Source organism: Mirounga leonina, unplaced genomic scaffold (assembly GCF_011800145.1).
Source record: "Mirounga leonina isolate KUSES-001 unplaced genomic scaffold, KU_Mleo_1.0 Mir_126, whole genome shotgun sequence".
Classification (NCBI taxonomy): domain Eukaryota; kingdom Metazoa; phylum Chordata; class Mammalia; order Carnivora; family Phocidae; genus Mirounga; species Mirounga leonina.
The window spans coordinates 2369333-2388401 of record NW_023270314.1 but is presented as its reverse complement, the minus strand read 5'-3'; the positions used below and the strand labels follow the sequence as shown (position 1 = coordinate 2388401).

The window sequence follows — 19069 nt, the reverse complement described above, 5'->3', positions numbered from 1 at the left end:
CAGGATACAAAATCAATGCACAGAAATCAGTTGCTTTCTTATACACTAACAAAGCAACTGTAGAAAGAGAAATTAAACGATTCCATTTACAATAGCACCAAAAACCATAAGATACCTCGGAATAAACCTAACCAAAGAGGTAAAGGATCTATACTCTAGGAACTACAAAACACTCATGAAAGAAATTGAAGAAGACACAAAAAGATGGAAAAATATTCCATGCTCATGGATCAGAAGAATAAACATTGTTAAAATGTCTATGCTACCCAGAGCAATCTATACCTTCAATGCCATCCCGATCAAAATTCCAGTGATATTTTTCAAAGTGCTGGAACAAACAATCCTAAAATTTGTATGGAATCAGAAAAGACCCTGAATTGCCAAGCAAATGTTGAAAAGGAGAAACAAAGCTGGGGACATCATGTTGCCCGATTTCAAGCTATATTACAAATCAGTGATCACCAAGACAGCATGGTACTGGCACAAAAACAGACATACAGACCAATGGAACAGAATAGAGAACCCAGATATGGACCCTCAACTCTCTGGTCAAATAATCTTTGACAAAGCAAGAAAAAACATGCAATGGAAAAAAGACAGTCTCTTCAATAAATGGTACTGGGAAAATTGGACAGCCACATGGAGAAGAATGAAACTCGACCATTCTCTAACACCACTCAGAAAGATAAACTCAAAGTGGATGAAAGACCTCAATGTGAGACAGGAATCCATCAAAATCCTAGAGGAGAACATAGGCAGTAACCTCTTTGACATCGGCCACAGCAACTTCTTTCAAGATACATCTCCAAAAGCTAGTGAAACTAAAGCAAAAATGAACTTCTGGGACTTCATCAAGATAAAAAGCTTCTGCACAGCAAAAGAAACAGTCAACAAAACAAAGAGGCAACCCACAGAATGGGAGAATTTGCAAATGACACTACAGATAAAGGGCTGGTATCCAAAATCTATAAAGAACTTCTCAAACTCAACACCCAAAAAACAAATAATCAAGTCAAAAAGTGGGCAGAAGAGATGAACAGACACTTCTCTGAAGAAGACATACAAATGGCTAACAGACACATGAAAAAATGTTCATCATCATTAGCCATCAGGGAAATCCAAATCAAAACCACACTGAGATACCACCTTACACCAGTTAGAATGGCCAACATGGACAGGGAAAGAAACAACAAATGTTGGAGAGGTTGTGGAGAAAGGGGAACCCTCTTACACTGTTGGTGGGAATGCAAGTTGGGACAGCCACTTTGGAAAACAGTGTGGAGGTTCCTCAAAAATTTAAAAATAGAGCTACCCTATGACCCATCAATTGCACTACTGGGTATTTACCCCAAAGACATAGATGTAGTGAAAAGAAGGGCCGTATGTACCCCAATGTTCATAGCAGCAATGTCAGCAATAGCCAAAGTGGAAAGAGCCGAGATGCCCTTCAACAGACAAATGGATAAAGATGTGGTCCATATATACAATGGAATATTACTCAGCCATCAGAAAAGATGAATACCCAACTTTTACATCAACATGGATGGGACTGGAGGAGATTATGCTAAGTGAAATAAGTCAAGCAGAGAAAGTCAATTATCATCTGGTTTCACTTATTTGTGGAACATAAGGAATAACATGGAGGACATTAGGAGAAGGAAGGGAAAAATGGGGGGGGAATCGGAGGGAGAGATGAACCATGAGAGACTATGGACCTGAGAAACAAACAGGGTTCTAGAGGGGAGGGGGGAGGGGGGATTGGTTAGCCCAGTGATGGGTATTAAGGAGGGCACGTACTGCATGGAGCACTGGGTGTTATACGAAAACAATGGATCGTGGATCACTACATCAAAAACTAATAATGTATTGTATGGTGACTAACATAATATAATAAAATTAAAAACTACAAAAATAAAAAATAAAAAATAAATAAAAAGGCCAATACACAAGCAAAGAAGCTCAGTTGAATTGCTTTCATATTTAAGGAAATAAAAATAAATATTATGAGACATCAATTTGTATCTATCGAAATATCATGAACTAAAATGTTTAACAATAGCTTGTGGTTGTGAAAGTAAGAGGAAACAGAATTGTTCAAACACTTTTCAAACACTTTTGTTCAGAGTATGAATTGATATAATTAGAGAACAATTTGGCAGTATCTTTCAAAATTTGAAATGCATGACAGAATTTGGGAATTTTACTGCTGGTAATGTATTCTACAAATACACTACAACATATATGCAAAAAGTTTAGTTATATTTATTTATCATTTCACAATAACAAAATGAGGTGAATTGAAATCATCATAAGAGTTAAATTAGTATGTTTTATTCAGACAACGAAATACTATATGGCTGTTTAAAATAATGAACTAGACATTTTTGTTATGATTATATATGGAAAGATACAGGTAAATGAAAAATATTGCAGAAAAGAATGTATATCACTCCATTTGTGGTTAGTTTTTATGAATTGTATAGAAGATTCTAGAAAGATATACAAGAACATATTAATAGTCATTGTCTCTGGGTAGTGGAAAAAGAGGGAACTTCTACTTTAATTTTACGACCATCTGTAATGTTCGATATTACATCATGAATTTCTTTGTATTACTTTTATAGTAAAATCAAGCAGTAGCAATTTAAATAATGAATTAGCATTACTGTCTTATATTTTCCTCTAGATAATAATAATAGAGTGAAGCTGGTAGCTGATGCTAGTATTCCAGGATCGGATTATATTAATGCCAGCTATGTTTCTGTAAGTTGCTATATTTTTATGTTTTATATTCTTATAAACATAAATACTTCAATTATATTACTCTTCCAAATATTTTAAATCAGAAATTTGTTATAAACTCTATGGATTTTATGTGCCAATTCCTTACAACAACACTAGGTACCTCCATTTTATAGATGGGGAAATGGTGGCTCCTAATAGAGATTACAATTTACTGACAATCATTTCACTAATAAATGAAAGATATATAACTTCAAGCTTCATATCCCCAGGCCTTTCCACTATATACATTCTTTGTACACAAGGACGATGTCTGTCAATCTCTCTTACAAAGAAAAAGACAAATAGTTATGTCCATACAATATAAAAATTTTATTCTCTTCCTGCCATCTAGATTTTCAGTCCTTGAAGGAGACTATGATGTCATGTTCTTCTTTGATCCTCAGTTACCTGTAGAATGTGCACTCCATTGTAGCTGCTCAAAAACTGTAAATGAACCAACGCGGGATGAATTGTGACATGCCTAATGTACTGGCACATTATAGATAATAAATGCTTGTTGCATTAGATTAAAAATCGAATGAAACCAAAGTGTTTTAGGGATTTCTCTCTCTCCCTCTCCCTCCATATGGCTCTCTTACCCTCTCAATGCTCATCACTATCACAGGTACATAGAAACTTGAAATGCATCCACGATCTGCACTGAGGTTGACACATGGAATTGCCCTTGCCCTTGCAGTCATTAAATTCAACCATTCACCTCGAAACTGTTTCTGAAAAAATCCTGATAATTAGATGTTAGCCTCTCTTAGCATTGTTTCACCTACTTCCTCCTAAGGCAGATGATTCTATCTCTGAATAACTCCAATATACAATTGTTTTCTTAAAAACAAGATGTGCTCCCTTATATTTTCACCCACTGGCTTCAATTCTAACATATAGCAAAGTTAGCCATCCTTATCATGGTGACCCTATAGACACTTGAGGGTTTCCTCTAGTGTCCACAGCCTTATATTCTTTTCTTATTCGTAGGTCATCACTCCCAGGCCTGCCCTTTGGTTCCACTGGGACTCTGCTTCTGTGATGCTCCATCCTTTCCCCATTAATGTAACTTGTTCTCTGTCCCATTTCCTTGAGACCCCTGTTAAGGGGGAACATTTCTTTCTAAATTCTATATTGGTTGATAATGACTCCAAAATTGCAATCATATAGTGGGTCTTACTGTGAAAGGGATACGTCAACGGAGAATTTAAGATTTCTTAATAGGGGAAATGAGGGAGGGTTTGGAGAAGTTAAAGCATCCTTTGAATTCCAGCCTATTTTTATGCAAGAACTTTAAATCCATTTTGAAAAACCACACACATTTTCTATTGTGGTGACATGTTTTAGTCACTTATCAAATGATTGATTCCCTTGAAAACGAAATTCTTCTCTAGCGATTTTGGTGAAATCTTGTGCTTACTAATTTTCATTGCAGCCTAAACTCTGTAGCATATTGAAGTTTTACTTTGATTTACAGAATGATGCATATATGCATTTAAATTTAATCAATGTGCTAATGATCATATGTTTTGTGATACTATAGAACAGGGCAAGGGCAAATGGTTGTATAAGTGATCTATTGATTTGTACCATTTTTATTCACTAATAAGTAGGTACAAAAGAACAACTCACATTCTCTAATGTTCAGTCAGATATAGGGTGACAGTATAGGGTAAGAATATGATTATAAAGGAAACTGACAGTTTTAGTAGGTGTAACTAAACCACATAGATTTACATAAACAAAGGAATATTCATGAATACCAAGTGCTCCCTCTAAATATTATAGGTTGTCAGGAAACAGCCATAAGAAGATGATAATGCCGGATGAGCAATAAACTAAGAATTCTGAATATATATAGCCTGCTATAATCAAGTGATGTTGTAATACAATAAATCTTACAACAGAGTCACTATGACCCGTATGTAATGATATGCATAATCATTACTGAGCTGCATGCTAAGCAGGCCCAGATGGAAAGCACTCTACATTAAGGCAGATTTCAGATTTGGAATGGAAGTATAGTGTTGCTCTTAGCTCTTGGGTAAATCTCCTTGGATTGGAATGCCAGGAACAGACGGGAATAGGAAAGCCATGATACCATAGTGGCCCTCACTTCTGCCTTCCCAGTTTTGTTCTATGGCACCTCCATCTGAAAGTTCATGAACACTTGTTCCAGGAGCAAAAGAGAGAGGCCATCTACAAATGGAACATCTCAGGGTGCTAGAGGAAGAAGGGAGGACAACTATAATGGGAGGTAGGAAAGAAAACAAAATAACTAGTCTTCAGATGGAAAAGCCAAAGAACTCAAGTCTGGGGTAAAGTGATATACTTTAAGTACATCTGTGAGATCTCCTTTAAGATTGGGAAACTCCAGGCCAGGGTCTGCAACTAGATTAATACATCTTTATCTCTCTGCCTTTGGCTGTCCTTGTGAATTGTGCTCCCGTAGCTAGGACTCACAGGGAGCTTGGAACATTTTGATGATGGATGGACTGTGGGAGAGAGGTAGGGAGAGAAAGAGATACTGCATCCTTGTAAGCAGCCACTAACTTTACAAATGAGTTTAGAAATTCAAGAGAATTAACAATAAAAACATTATGTAAATGAGACAAGAGAAAGACACCAAACCCTCATAATTATCTCTACTTGAGATGCCTGAAATTACTTTAACCTGAGAGATTTTTACCATAATTAAAAATTAAAGATTAGGGGTGCCTGGGTGGCTCAGTCGTTAAGCTTCTGCTTTCGGCTCAGGTCATGGCCCCAGGGTCCTGGGATCGAGCCCTGCATTGGCCTCCCTGCTTGGCCGGAAGCCTGCTTCTCCCTTTCCCACTCCCCCTGCTTGTGTTCCCTCTCTCGCTATGTCTCTCTCTGTTAAATAAATAAATAAAATCTTTAAATTAAAAAAAAATTAAAGGCCATGATGCAAATGAGCTGTAATAGCATCAGAAATATCAGAATTGTTCCCACATTGATGAATATTATAGTACCAAAGGACATTTAGTCCCTGAGAAAGGGAGATGACCAGGAGAAACATTTTATACATTGATTCCTATTAATTGTCTTCATCCTTGAAACACTTTCTTCATTTTGCCTCCAGGACATCATTCTCTCAGTTTTCCATCTACAGCTTTGACTCTTTCATCTCAGTGCCATTGGTTTTCTGTTTTCTCCTCCACGACCAAACACTTGAATTATCTAGAGCCCAATCCTTGAATTTACTGATTCTTTCCAAATTAATTTCCTTGATAATTTCATCCATTCTTGTGTTTTAACTGAGATCTGTGTGATGATTACTTTCAAATTTATGTTTCCAGTTTGGATTTGTTCCTGAATTCCAAACTCATATACCCAATTGCCTTCACGATATTCCCACTTGGATTTCAAGTTTAATAGGGCCATAATGAATTCCTAATTTTCCCTTCAAACCTGCATATCCCAAAGTCTTCCCAATCTTCCTTTGAAATTTTTACTGATTCTTATACCCAATATCCAATGCATCAACAAATTCTATTGACTCTATCTTCAAAATATATCCAGATCCTGTCACTTCTCACCATCCCCCTGTTATCACCCAAACTACCCCCTTGGTTGGATCATTGCAAAAATCTTCTAGCTGTTCTCCTCCTTGCACCTTAAAAGGTGGTTAAAAGGCTGGTCTTCTTATAGAAATCAGAGCAAAACTGTTAAACCATACACTCTATATGTTCAAAACCTTTCAACAGGTTTCTAGATCATCCCAAGTAAAAACCAAAATCTTGCAATTACCTCTTAGGACCTAAAGCACCCTTACCCTCCCTCCTCTGTTCATTCTTATGTCATCTTCTATAACTGTCCCCTCCTCGTTTACTCCACTCTAGCCATTTGGTGTTCATAGAAAATTCTAGACACATTTTTCCTTTAATGTTGTTATACTTGACTTTCTACCAGGAACACTTGCCCCCAAATCCTGCAGAGCTTACTCCCTTACTTCTTCAAGTCTTTCCTAAGATATCACCAGTGATTCTTTTCTGAACATCCTATTTTCTAAAGCCCTCTTTCATAGCACTTACCACTTTTAAAAGTTCTATGTAACTTGCTTATTTAACAGACTTAATGGACTTAATGTCTATCTCTCCTATTATATAATAAATAAAAATATAAAGTAAATATCAATATATTCATTTATATAAATATAAAGAATATAAAATAAATAAGTGGGAATTTTAGTGTGTTTTGTCAGTGATGAATCCCCAATTCCTAGGACAATGCCTGGCACACAGTAGAAACTCATAAATATTATTTCAATGGAGGAATGTACATATTTTAATACTGAAAGAAATCACCAAAATATTAATGGTACTTCATTCTGGATAGTGAGATTGTGGGTGAATTCCACATTCTATTATATATTTTATAACTAGTATATTTTTATCTGTTGCTCAAAAACTAAAAAACACTGTATATGTAAATGTTGATTTAATGTTGCAATTATATCCTTTTAGGGCTACTTATGTCCAAACGAATTTATTGCCACTCAAGGTCCATTACCAGGAACTGTTGGGGATTTTTGGAGAATGGTGTGGGAAACCAGAGCGAAAACATTAGTAATGCTAACGCAGTGTTTTGAAAAAGGGCGGGTAAGTTATCGGAAAATCTTTTCACAAGATGTTATTTTACAGTTGTCTTAATATATGTGTGACAATTTCAGCTAATACTGCGAGTCATCAATAATTTGGACATCTATAAGGCAGTTTTAACTTCGTAGCAATAACTGTGATATATAGATCAATATAACAATGGTTCTTACGACTGGTGATTTTCTCTGAATACAGATCAGATGCCATCAGTATTGGCCAGAGGACAACAAACCAGTTACCGTCTTTGGAGATATAGTGATTACGAAGCTAATGGAGGATGTTCAAATAGATTGGACCATCAGGGATCTGAAAATTGAAAGGGTAAAAAAAAGGCAAGGGAGGGGAACACAATAGTAAATATGAATGCTCTAAATGTCTAAAAGTAAAATTAATTTCTAGAACTGTCCCTTGCAGCAATATAAACACTGTGTGGTATCATCTGTTTGCAAGCTTTTTTATTGTTTCCATTCATACCGGAAGGCAATTTGCTTTATTGTAGCTATAATAGAAGATCTATCTTGCAGGAAATCATGAAACACATAGTTTCTTCTGTTTGGTAAATAGTTATTTTTAAAAGAGCACCTTCAAAAGATAGGACATCAGCTGCCTTACACCTTCATTGTGGTACTTTAATAATCGTATCATGCTTCTTTCATCTGTCACGTTACCTAGCATGGAGATTACATGACTGTTCGACAGTGTAACTTTACTGCTTGGCCTGAGCATGGGGTCCCGGAAAACAGTGCCCCTCTAGTTCACTTTGTAAAATTGGTTCGAGCAAGCAGAGCACATGACACCACACCCATGATTGTTCACTGCAGGTAAGGAAGATACTTTCAGAACCTTATATGAAACACTAGAAATGGTCTTTAAAGTCAGTGTGGTCTTTTTATTATCATGATACCGTTGATTATTTTCTGGCAGGATGTTAATGTAGCTTCATTCCAACTCCCAGTTTTCAGATGTTTTACTGGTTATAATGGAACAAATTTTAGTTTTATAAGAGGTTAGATGGCAAAAATAAAATGAGTAGTGAAGGTGTCTTAAAGCAAGGGAAAGTATCTTACTGGTAAGGGAATCTTCCTCAACTCTTGACTGGATTATGCCTTCTCAGAGGAAAGTCTTTAATTTTTTTTTTTTTTTAACTGTAGCCCTTCATTGATAGGTGCGTGTGTGTGTGTGTGTGTGTGTGTGTGTGTGTGTAGGATTTTAAGAATTTTACAAACATCTGATCCTTTATTATTACAATTGGCATTAGTCTACTACCATAATTTACATTTTTTTGTAAAAGCAAATTTTTAAATTTGTGTTGTAAAGAATAAAAGAAAATGAACTTTATAATAAAGATCAAATTAAGTGACCAACCCAAGTACGACAACAATTTTTTACAAACTTCAGCTAACACACGTCTTCCTTTGACTAGCTCTTTGAACATGGTTAAGAAGTTTTTCTCTGCTTTATTTTCATTGGTATTTAACACTCTAAGAAATAAAACTCAAGGTTGTTTAGAATTCAGAGTTTTTTCTGGACAGATGGATTTGATTGTTTTCTAACATAATAAATCTAAATAAGTCTCAACCTGAGTCTCTTCGACAATTAGTTTGTAAATTAGAGAAAAAAGTAGGTAATAATACACTATTTTATGATTTTGCTTACATGAGATACCTAGAATGGGTAAATTCATAGAGACAGAAAGTAGAATTGTGGTTGCCAGGGACTCAAGGGAGAGAGAGAAGGGTGGTTATTATTTAATGGGTACATTGTCTAATTCGTTGTTTAATGAGAACGTCTGTTTGGGATGATGAAGAAGTTCTAGAAATGGATGGTGGTGACAGTTACACAGCATTGTGAATGTGCTTAACACCAACTGAGTTGTGTACTTAAGAATGTTTAAAATGGTAAATTTTATGTTATGTATCCTGTACTGCAATAAAAAAATTTAAGTAACAGTATCTTAGTCACATTATTAATTAATACATTACTAATTATAATAATTCCAATAATTAATTGATAATTTTTCTAACAGGTATATCCTATAATTAATGTGGTTAACGATGCAAGAAAATATCAATCCATCCAAATTTTTACTCTTATTTAGAGGAAAAAATTCACTATGTAATTTAAATGATTATATATTTTCTGGGAATATTATGTATTTTTTTTTTTAAATTATAAGGGTAATACATAAATGCTTGCTCATTATAAAATATCTAAATAGTGCTTGGATTTAAAAAGCATATAGAACAAAAGATAAAAGTGTCATTTTTATCCTCCCAATTCCATTTCCCCCTCCCTATACATAACATTTTCAACAGAATAGTATATAGTGTAAATAGAGTAACAGTTTGCTTCTAAAGTTGGTGATTGCTTTTAAGCTGGGTCATTGATGATTCAAACCTCTAATGGAAAGTAGCTGCCTTCAGCTTCTCTGTATCTTGTATGTATACTGCCACTGATATTAAAGTCTGTTAGAAAAGTACCTAATATTAGCCCTGTAGCCTCAAACAGAGCAGAGAGCAGAGAGTAGCTACACTGTAGTAAACAGCATAACGTGTAAACTTATTAAATCACTATGTTGTGCACCTGAAACTAATGTCACATTGTGTGTCAACTATACTTTAATCCATAATAAAAAAGAGAGGGAATCTCCTTCTTTGTGATTGAAATGGATAAAAGAGTTCAGAAAAAAGTATGTTCATATTAATAATTCCCTTTCAGTATCATTGAAAACTGTCTACTAAATGTTTATCTCTAACTCCAACTTCTCACCTCAACTCAGACATACCTTTAACTGCCAATTCGATGTGACAACCTGAGTGACCACAAAACTCTGAAAATTTGATGTGTCTAAAACAGAACGCTTGATTCAATCTCCAAACTCACTCCTCCTTCTCATCCCCCATCTTGGTAAAGGGCAGATCCCTTCTGTGTGGCGCCCAAACCCTGGAGGCATCCTTGACTCTGCTCTTCCTCTCACATTCCAGGGCAGCCATGCATCAGACACTCTGATGTCTTGCCCCTCTTAGCTCCCCACTGCACTCTCCTGGCTCTTCTTCAAACACACAGAACAAATCTCTTCTCCCCCCAACTCCCTTGGGCTGCAGTGCATCTGCCCCAAATACCCACACTGTGTGCTCCCTCATGCAAGTTTCTTTTCAAATATTACATAATCAGAGATGCCTTCTCCCTAACCTAATTTATCTTTCTTCATAGCACTTATTACTGCCGGGCACATTCTATGCATGTTTGCTTAGTTGTGTACTGTCCTTCTCTGTCCTCTAGAGAGTAAGCTCCATAAGTGCAGGGACCTTGTATTGTTGTTCACAGCTGTACCCCAGATGCCTAGGACAGGGTCTGACACTCAAGGTATATTGGCTGATGTCATGACAGATTACACTGTTCAACATATGTGTATATGTGTTGCCAAAATCGAATTTATTTTGTAATGCTCATTCTTTCTTATATGGTTGAACCACGGGATATTGCTAAGATATTTCTTACCTACAAAAATGGCACTTTTATGTTGTTCAAAGTAACATTTGTAAGACTAAGTGACCTTCCACATGTCTTTTGTTGTTCTTTTTATATTTACTTCCTAGGTTAACCATTCAAATACCAAGATTCTTGTCCTTCTAATGGGAATTTCTGCATAAATCTTGTCAAGTTTATCAATTCACAGTTTCTATGGAACATATACCTGTCCCTGGGTATTAAACTAATTTCTTAAAAGGAAATAGCTTTTCAATTTTATTATCTATAAGAAGTAAAAAATAAAATCTAAAAAGAAAGTGAAAAGAACACATGAAAGATTGCCAATAAATACAGAGAAAATGCTATAGGGCTAAATAGTGGATGTTTTTAATGTTTAGCATTTCTATCGGTAATCAAAAATATGTTCAGTACAAAGTTTCTGGTGTTAAGAATTCTCAACAATTTTTAAAAAGACTTTATTTATTTGAGAGAGAGCGAGCGAGAGAGAACATGAGCTGGGGGAGGGGCAGAGGGAGAGGGACAAGCAGACTCCCTGGGGAGCAGGGAACCAGGACCCTGGGATCATGACCTGAGCCAAAGACAGACACTTAACTGACTGAGCCACCCAGACGCCCCAGGAATTTTCAACAATTATTTTAAAATTCTTCTCTATACTTCTCCAACTACACCCCTTATAATATTATGAAAGAAGAGGAAAAGTTCAACTGGTAAAAAACAAACAAACAAAACATAACCTCACACATTTGATAGAGTGCTAATGTTAATCATCTTGATCTATCTAAACAGTCTTAGTAACAATACAAATCTAAAGACACTGGAAAAAAAAAAGTTCGTCCAAATAAGAAAAGGACCTGTTTGGAATTTATTACTACCATAGTTCACTTTCTTCATCACTATCAACATGAACAGACTTCTGCTGAACAACATTCATATAATTTTACTCTTCCTGCAGTGCTGGAGTTGGAAGAACTGGAGTTTTTATTGCTCTGGACCACCTAACACAACATATAAATGACCACGATTTTGTGGATATATATGGATTAGTAGCAGAACTGAGAAGTGAAAGAATGTGCATGGTCCAGAACCTGGTAAGTTATCTAACATCTTGTGCAATGTCAGCTCTGGAATTTCTACAAGGGAGTCTCTCAATGGCAGCAGTCTGGTTGGGCATGGACTTGAAACTTTATTTGCAGAGCAGACACCCTCTTTTTCGACATGATAAACCTCCTAGAGGGGAAGGGTTTGGGGAAGCACATTCCACGAGGCACAGTCACCCCTCAGCACTGTTAGTGACTGCTCATCCTAGCTCATTTATACTGATAGGCATATAGAAAGTATTTCAGAAATTGGGGTCTTTAGTGTTTGGCAAATGTGGGAAGCTCAGGAAATGCATCAAATCAATTTCTTTTATAAACATGCTGAATGTTATATTTGGAAAAGTTATATTTGGAAATATTGACTGTTATGGGGTTCTATGTATTTCTCTTGTCCATATTTATCCCTGTTGTATACTAATAACAATTGTCATAGCATCTTATCAACTAACTCCCTGGGAGTTTTTTGCTTCATTGTTTTGGTTTAAAGGCAAAAACATTTATAAAATATAGAGATTTTTCTTCATTAAAAAAATCACATAGTATAGTGGTAGTGAGACTAAAAACCTTATATTGAGTGTCTAGTGAGTTCCATCTTCTATAATAATCCTTTATATGTATTATCGTATTTAATCCTTTGTTTGTAAAGCAGTATCAATAAAACTAATCACCAGACTAGGTATTATTGGCTTTGCTTTACAAATAAAGAAGCAGATGTTCCATTCAAAGAATTTAAGTGATATTTCAACATTATACAATTAATGTTTGAGAACCAAAATTTAAACCAAGAGTGTCTAACTATAATATGTAAGATGTTTCTCTCTGTATATTTGGATTGATATTTCTATACTCTTCAAATGGAAGTTTTCTCACAGTAAATATATAGATCTGCTGTAATAGTGTTTTCCACAATACCTACTAGAAAACTCATATAGCATCAGAGTTGTTAAGGGTGTGAGAAAACAGGTTCTTTGCTAAAAATAAGTTTGAAAAGAAGTTAAACTAATCTTAGAATTTCTTAAAGCCTCTATGCGAGTGTACATTGAGAGTTATATTGAGCCCTTGTGAGCATCATTTCCCAAAAATACATGATTGTGAAATCCTTGAATTTCTTTTGACCCAGAATCTATAATGCCATGTAGGGGAACATTAATGTTCTTAGGAAGATGCTGCTCTAGACTAGAGACATCTAAACTCTGTGGACTGCACAAACCCTTTCAGGAAGAATGTTTGAGCATTCAACTCCAATAACTCTATATTTATTTTTTAAATGTAGATTGAAAATTATGTAAATTGTAAAACATATACAAAATGAGAAATAGAAAACATGAGATAAAGATCAAATAAGCAGTATTTTGAAATCTTACTAATTGTGATGCCTTCATATTATCATTAAGATAGTGATACATAGCACAGGATAATTCTGTTTCAATAGTGATTTTAAATATATATTCTAAGTTATTTATAATTTTTTAAAAAGTGATCTAGCTTTTTGTCAGATTTCCTTACATTATTGTTCTTTTTACCTCCTAGGATGGCTATGAATTTATTCTAGAAACACAAAGAACATCAGCCCTGCCGTTTCCTTGTCATTCATTTGGGCTTACATGATAAATATTACCTTCAATCCATGGTCTCTTTGTAGGAATCTTTTTAAGCCTCTGCAATTTTGTGATGGTTAGGTAAAACTAGGCAATGTAATCCATATGCATTCCCCTATACGCTAAAGGGGAAAAAAGGAGTGAAGTATCACTCTTCCCTTGGAGTACTTCAGAAATAGAACATAACTTGTGACCAGGGTTGACTTCTGTATGTGCAGCCTGGGCAATGTCACAGGGCCCCATGCTCAAAGGGGCACTGCACTTTAGTGTTTGCTGTCACTGTCTTGAAAATCTTTAATAATTTTTGAGGGAGGAAACACTCATTTTCATTTTGCAGTGGGCCCACAAATTAGGTAGCTTGTTCTCAATTATAAGGGTTCCAATATCAATCCAACTGTTAACCATTATTAACACCCCAATTCTTTCTTATTTTTGTTAACAATAAGAATAAACAGAAGGCTAACATTTTCCTCCCATGTCCCTAGATTACACATGTGCTCAAGTGTTCAGTGTTCTTGACATTGATCAAGATTGGTTGGCTCTTCTAGATAGGATAGAGGGTGGGCCAGATCAGGATCTTGTTTCTTTCTAGAAACTACAGTCACTCTTCAGGTAATAAAAGTTGAAAATATTTTGCCACGCTCTATAATTTTGCGGAACTGAACTTTGTAAAGAGTGTGTTCAAGAATGCCTGTTAATAATTTCACACAATTTAGTATGCAATATATGCTCTAAACTTCATACATTGTGCTTGTTTAACCAGCCCGAGCAATATGTTACAGTTGGGTAAGGGAATGGAAAGAGCATGAATTTTGAAGTCAGAGAATTGAGTTACGATTTCAGCTCAGCTTCTTAATTAACTCCTGGCTCTGTGACTTGTTTAATTAGCCCCTTTGAGTTATTTCTCTTTTGTAAAATAGCCATGTTATACTTCTCACACACTTATGGTCAGCATTAAATAAGAGAAACTGTCTAAAGCACCAAACATGCGGTCAATGCCCAGCATGTAGTAAATGTCTGATAGAATTCTGCTGGATTCCCTCCTTGCTGAAAAGCTGGTACTCAGAAGCTCTCTTTGACCTGACTTCCTTCCCAGAAGTTTTGCTCTTTACCATCTTTTCTCTCTGATGATAAAAAGGGAAATGACCACAGTCCTTGGCTCCAGCCCTTACAAACCAGTATTGCCTTGCACAAGAGTGGTTTCTTATTTTCCTCTGTTGCACTTGGGAATGATTGCAGTTTCGATGAAGAATGCTGTCTCAGCACATCCTACAGTAGCCATGGGCAGGGGTGGGGAGGTGGGAACCTCAGAATATATTACCCCTAAAAGGCTGCTCTGGGGACATAGCCTAGACCCAGGAGAGAGCTTTGAGCTCTTTCACTGTCTCCCAAAAAACAGTTCATAGCAGCCTCCAGAACTTTCTGAGAGAATAGTCCTCAGTGAGATAACATCCTGAGCTGCTACCAGTCCCTCAAATAAGGGTTAATCTGGATGAGTCCCTTTCCTGCTCTGGTTTTCCTAGAAATTTACTGATGTGAAGTCTTAGGGTAGAAGAAAAAAAAAGCTAATATACTTGGGTTGCCTAGTTTTTTGCCAGGCACTTTACATATAGTAAGTTCTTTAAATATCACAACATAGGCGTTATGATCTCCCGGATGAGGGAGCTAAACATCAGACAAGTTTCATTCTTAAGGTATGGTGATTATCTAAGGCAGGAACTAGAACTGAGCCCTCCACTGCCTCTTTGGCAATAACACACCATGACAGAGGGATCTTGGAAAATATAGTCCTGCCCTGTGGAGCCCAGCCTGGCCTGCTGGCAGAGTTTGCACCCATCATTCTTTCCAGTGGAGAAAATGAGATCGGACAGTCTGAAGCTTCACATATCAAATGTGACTTCAAATTCACATGTGATTTGTAAAAACTACCCAAACTCATCAATTCAAATGATTATTGTTTTTAAAGAAATTATATCGGGTCCATATATTTCTACCAATAATGTTATTCATTGTGTGACATATATTTGAAAAACACTTTTTTAGAATTACCTTGAGAAGTAGTTTACTAGCAATTTCAACGGGATTTTCATTACTGTATAACGACACTTCCTTTCTTCCCAAAATTGGATCATGTAACTTGATCGTCCACTCACTGACAAAACTTAATCCCTAATGACTTCTGAATGTTCTCCAAATGAAATCCTTCCTTAAATGGTAAAGGTTGGCTACTTGTGAGAATTAAATGATACTGAGTCAACAAACATTTGTTATGTAACTACTACATGCCAGACACTATTACAGGTAATGGGAAAAGAGCAGTGAATGTGACAGAGTTCTGTCCTCCCGGAACTGACACTCTGCTGAGGAGATGTTTGTGGAAACATTTTGTAATTCTTGAAGAAATAAATACTCGTAATAATGACCAACAGTTTCTGAAGCCAGTTTCAGTAGAGGAGTTCCAAAAAGGGTTTGAGATACAGTAGCAATAGATATGAATATATAGCTCTGAAGATAGTCACTTTAGAGGACATCCTATTTAAATCAATTGTCAATATACATATGTATATGATAATATGTAATATATAGTATAAATATTTGATTATGTTCCTTTAACATCAGTTATGTTTCCTGTGTAAAAAGGAGGGTGATTTTCTATTACTTAAACTTAAGTACCTTTGGGAAAGTCCAAACTCAGAAATGCTAACAGGTTATTGAATTATATTGAAAAAACTTAAAGAACCTAGATGGTACTGAATTTAGCTTAAACGTTCAGATGAAATGTTAGGAGTCCTTATCCAGGACCTGGGTGTTTGGATATTTCAGTGATCAACTGCCTTGTACTTACAAATAAAGACCAGATATTTGACATTAAGTAGGCCAAATGTCAGGTGATTAACAGAATTGTCGAACATATTTTAAACGTGCTGATGGTGTATAGATATGTTTACTCACAGATAATGAAAGCAAATGTCTCATCTGCATTCCGATAGCCATTCTGATCATTCTAACAAGATAACTATTTATGAGGAAAATTACTCATTTAGACCTAACAGGAAAAAGGAAATTCATAAACAGATTTAAATAACCTAATTTGCCACTTTTTTATAATCACAGCAAGCAAAAACAAAGTAGCATGGGGTTTCGCAATGCTAAGTATTAAAAAAACAAAACAAAACAAAACAAAAACTTGAAGCTACAGGAAGCCATAGGAATTTAGAAAACCTGATGTTTGAGATGGTACAAAATCATTTATATATATGGTAAATTCTGTGCTTCTCGCTTAGCTATCTAACATTTTTAAATTCAGCATTACTTTTCACTGTGACAGTATAGCTCCCTTTATAAGAAAAGTAATTTTTTGAAATAATTTTTAAAAATCCACCCCACCCATTTATTTAACACTCTTTCTTTGATGTCTAGGCACAGTATATCTTTTTATACCAATGCATTCTGGATCTCTTATCAAGTAAAGGAAGTAATCAGCCTATCTGTTTTGTTAACTATTCAGCACTTCAGAAGATGGACTCTTTGGATGCCATGGAAGGTAAACAGAGGCAACGTGTACCAATTTACTAGTGTACCAGGAGCATTGATTTAATAATAACCACATGATAAAAATGTTTTAGAAGCTTGGTTAATGCACATAACAAATTTTTATTATTCTTCTCTAATCCAAGTTAGGGTAATAGCCTCTGTATCTGCACTCTATTTTTGCCATGAAACATTTAAATCTTTTGAACTGGTAATTTCAGTTCTCTCTTGTGACATGTTACTTTATGTTATAGGTGATGTTGAGCTTGAATGGGAAGAGACCACCATGTAAATATCCAGACCAAAGATTACAACTGGAAGATATTTTCAAATCCCAGGGGCCAAAATTTCCCCCTTACTCTTCTGAATTGAAATGCACAACCTTAAAGAAAGCTCTACGTTTCTGTTACTGTGCCTTACTAAATGGATTGACATTTTAGGAATAGTTCTAGGAAATAGCTAATTCAGGATAGTCATTTTGTTTTGTACAGAATAAATAGGCATTGAAAATGTTTAAGAAAAGAGATCCCAGAGATTTTTGAAGTCTTCCATATTTTTGGAATGAGCCAAATAGAAAATGATCATTAGATTAGCATGAATGTTTCCAGGTAAATTTTCCCCACATATTGGATCGAATCTTGAACAAGAATTGTAAATGTTGATTCGGTCGTGTTATTTTGGCCTCCAGGGTGTTAACGTTCCTTGTGGATAACTTCCAGGACTGTCCTAATGCTCTGTACTTCCGTGTACACCCCTGGGTTTTGAATCCTCTGTTTTATGAGTGCTGAGATATCATCTCGTGATCTCCAACAGCTGAACAGTAACCCCTTGACACGGCCGGGATTACTCAGCCTTTATACAACACACAGTAGCTCTTCAGGGACACTTAGGGCTATTTAAGTTGCTTTGTGATCTTTAGTTTGAAAAACAAAAAGAAAAATGAAACAGTGCGATTGCTCATAGGAAGCTGTAGAGTACTTTGTACTGTCTACATTTGTACCTTTTTCAGGACAAGTTGTACCACTATGCTGTATCATTAAATACATGGTTAAATGTATCAGAGTATTTGTCTATTAGATGCCTGTGCAACCTAATATTGATAGTTTTGGAAGGTCTCTTGGGCAGAAATGTATGATGTATGGCAAGCTGGTAAACTAATGATATGCTGCTGGGGTACCAACAGAAATTTCTGAATAGATTACATAAAAGGATCTTTTTTCATCTCCCAAGGTAGATCATGAAGGTGTGTATTTGGTGGAACTGCAAAAAAGGTATTAACCAGGTTGTAGCAAATTAGAGATTTTTTCTTAACATATTTCAACCTCCTTTTTGTTAGATAGTGACAATGTACTAAGTAATTTTGAACTATATAAAATTATTTTGTCATAGATTTCAATTAAGGATCATAAAATGAAATAGTATCAGTTATTCTATTTCTTCTATGATAAGAATTACACCTTATGCTTATTTCTGCTAACATATACATATAGGAAATGTGATGGCCAATAAAATTAAATTTTAAGGAATTGAGTTACTTTGCAGCATGATTCAGAGGTCCTTTTAAGTATAAATTTTATTTTATATCACATATTGAGATATAATTGATAATTACCTTAAATAATATAATGCAGTAAATTATATATACGTATAATATAGTACTAGAGTATGATATATTTAATTAACATACAGTGATTTCCCAAGGTAACCATCAGTAGTAAGATATTTTAAAATCAAATTTATTTCCCAAGAAATTAAATTCTTTAATCTTATAAGCAGTCCTGCTTCTTGTTTTTTCATGGCAAAGCAGTGTAATAATAAAATCCACTATTGTACACAACCAACTTTATTCTGTAGAAAGTTACAGAAAACAGTAAAAAATGAGAATTCTAAAAGATTTAAGTTGGAGTAGAAGCTCTTCAGTTTCCTTTATGTATCAGTCAATGAA

General features: G+C 35.4%; 1 protein-coding gene and 1 long non-coding RNA gene across 2 annotated transcripts in view; one reads left to right on the top strand and one right to left on the bottom strand.

The window, feature by feature from the left end:
* The window catches only part of LOC118008528, a 150915-nt gene extending 143224 nt beyond the window's left edge, over nucleotides 1-7691 (bottom strand). Inside the window, exon 1 of the long non-coding RNA XR_004678709.1 lies at nucleotides 7577-7691. This is a non-coding gene — a long non-coding RNA (uncharacterized LOC118008528). The remainder of the gene's footprint in view (nucleotides 1-7576) is intronic.
* Nucleotides 1-18047, top strand: part of PTPRQ (protein tyrosine phosphatase receptor type Q) — a 200353-nt gene extending 182306 nt beyond the window's left edge. The window contains exons 39-45 of the mRNA XM_035002069.1: nucleotides 2687-2763; nucleotides 7272-7406; nucleotides 7602-7727; nucleotides 8079-8227; nucleotides 11851-11986; nucleotides 17014-17137; nucleotides 17379-18047. Coding sequence (XP_034857960.1) covers nucleotides 2687-2763; nucleotides 7272-7406; nucleotides 7602-7727; nucleotides 8079-8227; nucleotides 11851-11986; nucleotides 17014-17137; nucleotides 17379-17416 — 785 coding nt within the window. The 3' untranslated portion in view covers nucleotides 17417-18047. The remainder of the gene's footprint in view (nucleotides 1-2686; nucleotides 2764-7271; nucleotides 7407-7601; nucleotides 7728-8078; nucleotides 8228-11850; nucleotides 11987-17013; nucleotides 17138-17378) is intronic.
* The last annotated feature ends 1022 nt before the right edge of the window (nucleotides 18048-19069 follow it).